The sequence below is a fragment of the Hibiscus syriacus genome, unplaced genomic scaffold, assembly GCF_006381635.1.
Source record: "Hibiscus syriacus cultivar Baekdansim isolate YM2019G1 unplaced genomic scaffold, ASM638163v2 tig00003041_pilon, whole genome shotgun sequence".
Taxonomy (NCBI): Eukaryota; Viridiplantae; Streptophyta; class Magnoliopsida; order Malvales; family Malvaceae; genus Hibiscus; species Hibiscus syriacus.
In genome coordinates this window covers 2,658,104-2,669,408 of record NW_024061960.1, presented here as the reverse complement: position 1 = coordinate 2,669,408, position 11,305 = coordinate 2,658,104, and the positions used below count along the sequence as shown (strand labels likewise).

Here is an 11,305-nt window from a genome sequence, read left to right as displayed (position 1 = left end):
TATTCATGATCTTATATTATTTTTTTATTAACATGATCTTATATTAACTAATCAAAGATTGGAAATTATAATTATATATACAAAATATTATCTTTCTTTAATAAAACATCTTTTCTGAAAGGATAAATCACGAGGAAGGTTTAGCGTCAAATGTTAAGTTGTGAAATTTTGAGGCTTTTTTCTGATAAAAAATATTTTTTTTAGTTAAAAAATATTTTTTTTAGGATTATAAGTCGCAGTCTTATTATGTCGGACACATCCGACGTAATATTTATATAAATAAATTTACAAGCTAAAAACTAATTATTTTAAAAGAATATAATATATACCACCAATAAATTGATATAGTTGGATGAGATACTAGATTTCTTAAACAAAGTAAGGAATTGAAACTTAATATTTACGAATGGAACAAACTAGATTAAAAAGATCATCAACGTCTTCTAAAAGAGTACAATGATACCCAACATCCCCTCGATTCATCTCTATTTATAACGATAATAAATAAATCATAAAATAAACTCCTGATTAAAAAAGGGTCACCCCTCCAACTTTTGAATTCACATTCTTCTTATCCTGCCCCAACATTATTCTCTTAATGGAAATTGCCATCATTCAACCTCCCCGCACCCCATTCTCTATTTACGAAACCCTCTCCTTCCAACCAATTCCTAGGCCTCCTCCATGGAAGACCAATCAGCCTCCTCCTCTTCTCCGCCATCGTCACCACCGCTCAAAACATATACGCTGACAGCATCCTCAATCTGCTATACTAAATCGACCACCTCAACTACTTCCCTCACGGGATATTTGCTTTTCAAGCCTTGCACTTCAACAACTCCAACGTACATCCTCCGGGATGTCTCCTTCACCGCCAACCCCTCACAAATCCTCGCTATCGTCGGCCCCAGTGGTGCCGGGAAGTCCACTCTCCTTGATATTCTGGCAGCTCGGACATCAGCAACAAGTGGTACTCTTTTACTCAATTCCACTCCCATCAACCCTTCTTCATTTCGGAAGCTCTCGGCTTATGTTCCTCAACACGACGCATGCTTACCGTTGCTCACTGTAGCCGAAACTTTTGCTTTTGCTGCTCGTCTTCTTGTCCCTCAAACATCAGATATTGACACCATTGTTACGTGTCTTCTGTCAGAGCTAAGGCTAACGCACTTGTCTAACACCAAACTAGCTCATGGGCTATCCGGCGGTGAGCGGAGGCGCGTTTCGATAGGTCTAAGTCTCCTCCATGACCCTGCTGTTCTAATCCTTGATGAACCCACTTCAGGCCTTGATAGTACTTCAGCTTTCAATGTCATACAGATCCTCAAATCAATAGCTGCTTCACGTCATCGAACTGTTGTTTTATCCATACACCAACCAAGCTTCAAGATTCTTTCCACCATTGATAGAATCCTGTTGCTGTCAAAGGGGACTGTCGTGCACCATGGTACACTATCTTCACTTGAAATATTCCTAAACTCCAATGGGTTCACTGTTCCTCCTCAGCTCAACGCCCTCGAGTATGCCATGGAAATATTGAACCAGCTGCATGATAGCAAACCAATTACACCACCATCACTCCCTCCAACACCACAACACTCTCCTGTAACCGTCAACAATCACGAAGCAAGTGATATCAGGTATAGAAGCTCAAGACTGCATGAAATCTGCTCTTTATATAACAGGTTTTGGAAGATTATTTACAGAACACGGCAGCTTCTTTTAACCAATGCATTAGAGGCTCTTATCGTGGGACTTGTTCTAGGAACAATCTACATCAATATTGGTTACGACAAGGAAGGTATAGAGAAAAGATTTGGTCTCTTTGCCTTCACTCTCACATTCCTTCTCTCTTCTACAACAGAAACCCTTCCGATCTTCCTTAACGAAAGACCAATTCTGCTGAGAGAAACATCAAGTGGGGTTTATAGAGACTCTCGTCTTACCTCATAGCAAACACCCTCGTCTTCTTGCCATATCTGCTTGTCATTGCGATCATATATTCAATCTCTGTTTACTTCCTAGTGGGTCTATGTGCTTCATGGCAAGCTTTTGGTTACTTCGTTTTGGTCATTTGGATCATTGTTCTAATGGCGAATTCATTTGTTCTCTTCTTGAGCTCTCTTGCACCGAATTATATAGCCGGAACGTCGCTTGTAACGGTACTTCTGGGCTCTTTTTTCCTCTTCTCTGGCTACTTCATCTCCAAAGATAGCATGCCCAAGTACTGGCTCTTCATGCACTTTTTGTCAATGTATAAGTACGCTCTGGATGCGCTTCTTATCAATGAGTATTCTTGCCTTGTGTCAAGGTGTTTTCTTTGGTACAGTGAAACCAAGACTTGCATGGTGACCGGAGCTGATGTGTTACAGAAGAAAGGACTCCATGAGAGACAAAGATGGACCAATGTTTACATCTTGGTTGGGTTCTTTGTGTTGTATCGTGTGCTTTGTTTGCTGGTTTTGATCAGAAGGGTTTCAAGATCAAAGAAATGAGAGACATTTGATTTTTCTTTTTTAATATTCCACCTTATTTTCTATGTTACGTCTTATTCCTTCGTTCCCTTTATCACATATTGTAGTCCCTGTAATGGCTTGGTTGCTTAGATAATTTCAATTGATCTCTGAAAAAAATAAGTACAACTGCAAACTAAGTAATGCTCTTCTCCATTTTAAATTAGGGCATATACTTTCATTTTGCTTAGGTCACGAAAGATGCCAGGAAAGTTTCACATGGATTAACAAGCACACAAGTTTCTTACATGATACATGGCTCGACAGTCGATTCCTGGCATCATGAAATTTGTCCCGACGTCTTTCCGCCAGATTAAACTACTTGACAAAATTACTATGTATAACATTACAAGTATGAAAAAGTAAATAAATCCACCTATATAAAAGCCATAATTTATTAGGTAAAGTATACAAATAGTCCCTAGACTATAGAGTGATGTTTTGTTGAGTCCCTCAACTATTAAAAGTTATAAAATGGTCTTTCGACTATAGAGTGTTGCTTTGTTGAGTCCCCGACTATTAAAGGTTACAAAATAGTCACCCGACTATATAGTATGTTCCAAACTCATCATTTTCCGTTAAAAAATTGACAACAGTATGAGTTAGATGTTAACCTGCTGATTGGGATATGATGATTTTTTTTAATATTTTGGGATCAAATTTTATCATATCTCAATTATCAGGTTAACATCCAGCTCAAACTGTCGTCAAATTTTAACAAAAAAGGACGAGTTTGGAACATAATGAATAGTCGGGTGACCATTTTGTAACTTTTAATAGTCGGGGACTCAACAAAGCAACACCTTATAATCGAAGGACCATTTTGTAATAGGTAAAGATTATTCTTTAACTTGTATCTAATTTATTGATCAACTATTTTGGATTGAGTTTTGGACTCATTATAAGGACAATCTTTCTAAATCAATTTATTTTATTAACATATACCAGGATTCAAATTCCTGAACTAACTTAAAAGAGAATATTAATTACTCATGCACTTATAATGCAAAAGCTATGTAACAACCCAGAAAAATTAAAGAAAAAAAATAATGAAATCAAGTAAATCGGTGAAAATTAGAGGACTAAATTGAAAGTTTTAAAAATTTGTAGTCTATTTTAGAGTTAAGCAAAATTCAGGGACTAAACCTTGAATTTACCCAAAAAGTGTCGACAGACACTATATTAAAAGCTGAATCAAATATGCGTGGGGGAAATTCATAAGCAAAATTGATAAGTTTTTCTTCATTCCAACACCCAACTTCCAACCACGATCCTGACGTCGTCCGAATTCTGATCGTCGTTTTGAAACCACCATCGTGTTCATCATCGAGCGAGGAACAAACTCCTTAAATTAATTAAAGTGAAACGCTGCCAAACGCCGTGAATTTCAAGTCAAAGTCTTGACATTTTTTTAGCTCAATCGCCGAGAAAATCTTAAATTCATCGCCGATCGTTGCTCCGTTTACGACACCTCCCGCACCATCGTGTTCCTTGTGCCATTCCGAGTCCGTCGGTGTCATCCTTGGTCTCCGTCGACAGCGGCGCGTGGGGAGGTGAAGCGGTCAAAGTTTCCAATTTGTTGAAATCAAGCTCTCCGCCGTTCAAAAATTTGAACCGAGCTTTGTAAGTATCCCGAAATCGCTCAAAATAATTTTTAGAAATTTTTCCGTGAATTATAGGACACCGGAGGAGGTCCCATGCGCCCCCATGCGCCGCTACTGCGCGTGGGGAAGGGATCGACCAGTGCTGAAACCGGTTTGACCGGTCTTAACCGGGTTGACCGATCCGACCCGATTTGACCCGACCCGACCCGTAGACCACCGTTGACCGTTGACCATCTTTGACCAGAATTTTAACTGGCTTTGATCAGCCATTAAACGACCGTTAATCTTTTCCGAGTATACATATCCTGATATTTTTTGATGTCCCAAATCCATTTTTGAGGTTCGTTTCACCAAATTCGAACCCGAAAGTCTCAAAATTGTCAATTAAATCCTTTGACTTTGACCAAGAATTTAAATATTCGGAAGGTCATACTTTATGTTTTTCGACGTACTGAATCTGATTCCGAAGTCCGTTTTGCCAAATTCTGACCCGAAATTCCCAAATCGAATACGTGAACAAAAAAAGGCTTAGTATTTTAGTGTTTTGATTATTTATTTGAGTTTTGGTTAAGGAATTGATTCAGTAAAAATATTTTATGAAGGTACTCGTGTTTCACCTGAGCGAGGATCAGTTAGGTCCAGAGATGTTCGTTCGTTAGATCATCCTGAACCGCGTACTACGAGAATTATCCGTAGGTTTCCGTAAATTATTTAAATAAAGATTAAGATTATTTATATTAGGATCTCAATATGGATCTTTCCAATTCGTAGGATCTAGTACTGCAGCAGAGCGTGATCGATATATCCAGTAGTAGGCTTCCCTATCTGATTTCTCATACTGTTACAGGTGTGTTTTCCCGACAGTGTTACATTATTACTGTTTTAAACTATATATCTGAATATTGTATATCTGATATCTGATTTACCGCATATTTCTGATATGCTTTCTGGTTACGGTATTTTTATACCGATTTTTTGAATACTGATTATCCGATATCTGAATTTCTGTATACTACTGATTTGCCTTCTGATTTCCATATTTCTGTATATGATTTCTAAGCATGAACAACTTTATGTTTTAAAGAATTAATCATTGTTTCTATTCAAATACATTCATGTTCATTTCTGTCATTGTGGGTATTGTTGAAGGAAGTATATCTGCAGGTTCCTTGGCTGTCTGCTCAGGGCCTTACTGGTTGTGTGGGATGGGTGTATGGTTCTGGGGAACCTACACAAACAGATTGTGAAAGGATGGGGGTAGTGTTTATGTTTTCAAAACATATTGCATAAACAAAAATTTTATTGTAATATTTTATTTGTATATTTTCATACATTATATGGAGCACACTGGGCTTTTTAGCTCATTCTATAGTTTTACCCTTTTTCAGATAACAGCAGACAGTAAGCAGCAGATTTAGCATCAGGGGAGATTAACTACTTTATTTTGTACGAACGTATATATCTATATGTTTTTGTTTTTTGTGTGGTGACATGTATCTTGCTATCGTTTTGGATATATCTGTATTATTTATATTTTGTAATGTATTATAAGTCTTTTAAAAAAAATCTATGAATGGGATATGTGACTACTTAGGTTTGAGTCTAACTTACAGAACGGGTCTGGGGCTTACATTTGGTGGTATCAGAGCCTTCGATTTTAAACACTCGGACTGTATATGGGTCCTAAACTTTGAATTTAAAAAAAATGTGTCACCTTATTTCATGATTTAAAGTTTTCTCGAGATCCCTGATGCTAATCTGACATATGTTTTAATTTCTTTCTGTAAAATCCTTATAGATCCAACGATGAGTGCTGCTAGAGGTCGCAGGATAAGACGTGGTCGTGGTCGAGGACGAGTCACTCGACCTTCTGTTACGATAGATGATCCGATGTCACCACGTGATCCTCCTATTCTGTAAATAGATCCGACCCTTTCTCATGATGATCAGTTTACTCCTGTGAGAGACCATCCCGTCACTGGAGATGAGGATACTGACATGAACGAAGATGCCATTAAGAGAGCTATCTTTCACATGTTTCAGAGAGCTGTCAGAGCCCCTAGTAATATGATTACGGTTGAGATTTCAAATTTCTTTATAGTTGTGGTGTAGTTTCATTCGAGGGTATTACTGGTGGACCTCCGACAGACGCTGAGTATTGGTTGGAGGACACAGAGAGGATTATGGATGAGATGGATCTCATACCTGAGCAGAAGTTGAAAGGGGTCCTAAATATGTTGAAGAAAGAGAGCTTTAGATGGTGGCAATCGATTTCTGGTAGTATTCCGAGAAACCAGTTAACATGGGATCTTTTTAAGACACGTTTCCAGAGTCGCTATATTGGGGAGAGATATCTACAGGAGCGACGCCAGGAGTTTCAGGATCTGGACCAGGGTAATATGTCTGTTATGGACTACGAGGTGGAGTTCATCCGATTGAGCCGATATACCCCTGGACTTGTTAACACAGAGGTAGATAGATGCTTGAGGTTCGAGAATGAACTCAGGCATGAAATCAGGAGTCAATTTGCTACCCACCAGGAGAGAAATTTTGATACATTGGTTGAGATAGCCAAGACTGCTGAGGAAATAGAGCGATTGGGTATGGAGCACAAGAGAGATAGTGATCAAGCTCAAACCCGATTCAGGAGGCCTTCTGGTTCTATTGATTCTTCTGCACATCCTAGCAAGAGAGGAAGGAATGATTCCTTTCAGAGAGGCGGTGCGAGTATCAGACCTGTTGTATCTGGCTTCTCAGCTGTTCAGCCTTCTAGACATGGTGGATCTTCTAGGTCGCAACCTTTGCAGACATGTAAGCATTGTGGGAAATCTCATTTTGGGGAATGTAGGAAGAAATTGGGTACATGTTTTAGATGTGGTTCAGGTGACCATATGGTGAAGGATTGTCCAGAGCTAGCTTATACAGTTCAGACACCAGCTCGTACTCCCGCTAGTTCTCATAGTACAGTCCAGACTCCAGCAGAGGGTCGTGCTCAAGAGAGAGCATCTGGATCGGCTAGTAGAGGCCGAGCATCTCAGAGTAGGGGTCCAGTCAGATCTGAGTCCAGACAACCTGTATTGGTTTACACTGCTAGACTTCGACAGGATCGTGATGGGCCTAATGTGATTGCAGGTACTGTTACTATTCATTAAGTTCCCTACTTTGTATTATTTGATAGTGGTTCTACCAATTCCTATGTATCACATTCCATTTCTGAGGGTCTTAATATTCTTGTTGAGAATACTGAGCATTCGGTGATAGTTCAAAGTCCCTTGGGCAAGTACATCGTGTTGGAGCGTATTTTTAGAGAGTGCCTTACAGAGATCAATGGGGAGATTTTTCTGGCTGACCTGATGGAGTTACCTTTGGAAGAGTTCGATTTGATTCTCGGCGTAGATTGGTTGGACAAACATCGAGTAAATATTGATTTTGAGACCAATAGAGTTGTTCTGAAGACCCTAGATAATCGAAAATTTGTAATGATTGGGGAACGTCGTGGATTTCTAACGAATGTTGTGTGTGCTTTGGTAGTTGATAAGATGATCATGAAAGGTTCTGAGGTGTTTCTTGCTTATATTTTGGACACTAGGAATTCTCAATATGGTATTGAAGGCATCCGGATTGTCAAAGAATTTCTAGATGTTTTTTCTCGAGGAGTTATCTGGATTACCTCCGAATAGAGAAGTTGAGTTTGAGATTGAAGTCTATTCTGGTTCCACTCCGGTTTCAATGGCTCCTTATCGTATGGCCCCAAAGGAGCTTAAAGAACTAAAAGTTCAACTCCAGGAGTTGTTGGACAGGGGATTTATCCGACCCAGTGTATCACCGTGGGGAGCCCCAGTTCTCTTTGTCAAGAAGAAAGATGGACATTGAGACTCTGTATTGATTATAGGAAACTGAACAAGCTTACAGTTAAAAACAAATATCCTCTGCCCAGGATCGATAATCTATTTGACCAATTTAGAGGGGCTTCTATATTTTCAAAAATAGACTTGAGGTCAGGTTATTATCAACTCAAAGTGAAAGATTCAGATATTCCGAAGACTATTTTTTGAACTCGGTATGGGCATTATGAGTTTTTAGTGATTTCTTTCGGGTTAACAAATGCCCCTGCTGCTTTTATGGATTTGATGCATAGGGTGTTTCGACCTTATTTGGACCAGTTTGTAGTTGTGTTCATCGATGACATATTGGTGTATTCTCGAACTGAAGCAGAACACGAGGAGCATTTAAAGATTGTTCTACAGACTCTAAGGGAAAATAAGTTATACGCTAAGTTGAGCAAGTGTGAGTTCTAGCTCAGCGAAGTGACTTTTCTTGGACATATCGTTTCTGCTGATGGTATTCGGGTGGATCCAAGCAAAGTGGAGGCTATTCTGAACTGGAAGCAACCCAGGAATGTTTCTGAGATCCGTAGTTTCTTGGGTTTAGCTGGTTACTACCGTCGTTTCATTGAGGGGTTCTCCCTTATTGCAGCTCCTCTGACGAAACTATTGAGGAAAGATGTTCCATTTGTCTGGTCTGAGAACCAACAAGCTAGTTTTGAGAAATTGAAAATTGTTCTAACTCAAGCCCCAGTGCTGATTCAGCCCGAGTCTGGGAAGGATTTTTCTGTCTGCAGTGATGCTTCTCACTCTAGATTAGGATGTGTTTTGATGCAAGATGGGAAGATTGTCGCTTATGCTTCGTGTCAGTTAAATCTGCATGAGCGTAACTATCCTATTCACGATATGGAGCTAGCTGCCATGGTTTTTTCTTTAAAGATTTGAAGACATTACCTCTATTGAGAAAACTGTTATATGTATACTGATCATAAGAGTCTGAATATCTGCTTACTCAGAAAGTATTAAATTTGAGACAGTGTCGCTAGTTGGAACTTCTAAAGGACTATGATTTAGAGATAGAATATCATCCAGGGAAAGCTAATGTAGTGGAAAACGCCTTGAGCCGTAAGGCGATATCAGATCTCAGAGCCTTATTTGCCAATTTGAGTTTATTTGATGCTAACAGTTTGTTAGCAGAGTTGCAGATTAAACCCACTTTGGCCGAGGAGATTAAGGCCAAACAACTTATAGATAGCTCATTTTTTTCCATTATTGAACAAGTTAAACAGGGATTGAGTTCAGAGTATATTGTGGATCAGGATGGTATTTTATGTTTTCACGGTCGTTACTGTGTCCCTAAAGATGATAAGTTGAGACGGGTTATTCTTCAAGAGGCTCATAGTAGTCTTTATGCTATGCATCCTGGCGGGGACAAAATGTACAATAATCTCAAGGAGCGCTACTTTTGGACTAGTATGAAAAAGAATATTTCAGATTTTGTGGCGAGGTGTTTGACTTGTCAGCAGATTAAGGCAGAACACCAGCATCCATCTGGATTGTTACAGTCAATTAAGATTCCTGAGTGAAAATGGGAGTGTATTACGATGGACTTCATTGTTGGTCTTCCTTTGACTCCTTCTAAAAAGGATTTTATTTGGGTGATTGTTGATCGACTCACCAAGTTAGCGCACTTTATCCCTATCCGGATTAATTATTCTCTGGACAAACTGGCTAAGTTGTATATTTCTGAGATCGTTAGAATTCATGGTGTTCCGTTGTCTATCATATCTGATAGAGATCCGAGGATCACTTTCAGGTTTTGGAAAGCTTTGCACGAGGCTTTGGGTACTCGTTTGAATTTCAGTACAGCTTTTCATCCTCAGACTGATGGACAGTCTGAACGAGTTATACAAGTGTTGGAGGATATGTTATGGGGTTGTGTGATTGATTTCCGTGGTAGTTGGGAAGATTTATTGCCGTTAGCTGAGTTTGCTTACAATAATAGTTACCAGGCAAGTATTCGCATGCCACCGTACGAGGCTCTGTATGGACGTAGATGTCGTACTCCTATATGTTGGACAGAGTTATATGATAGAAAAACTTTGGGTCCAGACTTGATTCGAGAGACTGAAGATACTGTCAGATTGATCCGTGATCGCTTAAAAGAGGCATTTGATAGGCAGAAATCATATGCAGATAAGTGACGTAAGGATATCGAGTTTGAGGTTGGAGATCAGGTTTTTCTCAAGGTATCCCCATGGAAGAAGATATTGAGATTTGGACGTAAGGGTAAACTGAGTCCGCGATTTATTGGGCCGTATCGTATTTTGAAAAAAGTTGGACCTGTTGCTTATCAGCTTGAGTTGCCTCCCCAGCTCAGTCGTATTCATGATGTTTTTCATGTGTCTATGTTGGGGCAATATCGTCCAGATTCGGATCACATCATTCAATTTGATGAGGTAGAGCTGAGATCTGATTTGTCATATGAGGAAGAGACTGTTCAGGTTTTAGAGAGAGATGAGCGAGTTCTTCGGAATAGGCGTATTCCAATGGTCAAAGGTCAGTGGAGTAATCGTAGCCCCTCAGAAGCTACTTGGGAGACATTGGTGTCAATGGAGGTTTAATTTCCTCATCTATTTTTATAAGGTAAATTTCGAGGACGAAATTTCTTGTAGAGGGGAAGAATTGTAACAACCCAGAAAAATTGAAGGAAAAAAATGATGAAATTAAGTAAATTGGTGAAAAATAGAGGACTAAATTGAAAGTTTTTAAAATTTGTAGCTTGTTTTAGAGTTGAGAAAAATTCAGGGACTAAGCCTTGAATTTACCCAAAAAGTGTCTGCAGACACTATATTAAAAGCTGAATCATATATGCATGGGGGAAATTCATAAGCAAAATTGATAAGTTTTTCTTCATTCCAACACCCAACTTCCAACCACGATCCCGACGCCGTCCAAATTCTTATCGTCGTTTTGAAACCACCATCGTGTTCATCATCGAGCGAGGAACAAACCCCTTAAATTAATTGAAGTGAAACACTGCCAAACGCCATGAATTTCAAGTCAAAGTCTCGACGTTTTTTTAGCTCCATCGTCGAGAAAATCTTAAATTCATCGTCGATCGTTGCTCCGTTTACGACACCTCCCGCACCATCGTGTTCCTTGTGCCGTTCCAACTCCGTCGGTGTCATCCTTGGTCTCCGTCGACGGCGGCGCGTGGGGAGGTGAAGCGGTCAAAGTTTTCTATTTGTTGAAATCGAGCTCTTCACCGTTCAAAAATTTGAACCGAGCTTTGTAAGTATCTCGAAATCGCTCAAAATAATTTTTAGAAATTTTTACGTGAATTATAGGACACCGAAAGAGG

General features: G+C 39.4%; 1 protein-coding gene across 1 annotated transcript; it reads left to right on the top strand.

Moving 5' to 3' along the window:
* Positions 1–554: 554 nt before the first annotated feature.
* On the top strand, positions 555–2,537 carry LOC120168884 (ABC transporter G family member 8-like). Its single transcript, XM_039177157.1, is given in 2 exon segments — positions 555–1,929; positions 1,932–2,537. Coding segments are annotated over 2 exon segments (1,809 nt in total). The 5' UTR covers positions 555–684; the 3' UTR covers positions 2,496–2,537.
* The last annotated feature ends 8,768 nt before the right edge of the window (positions 2,538–11,305 follow it).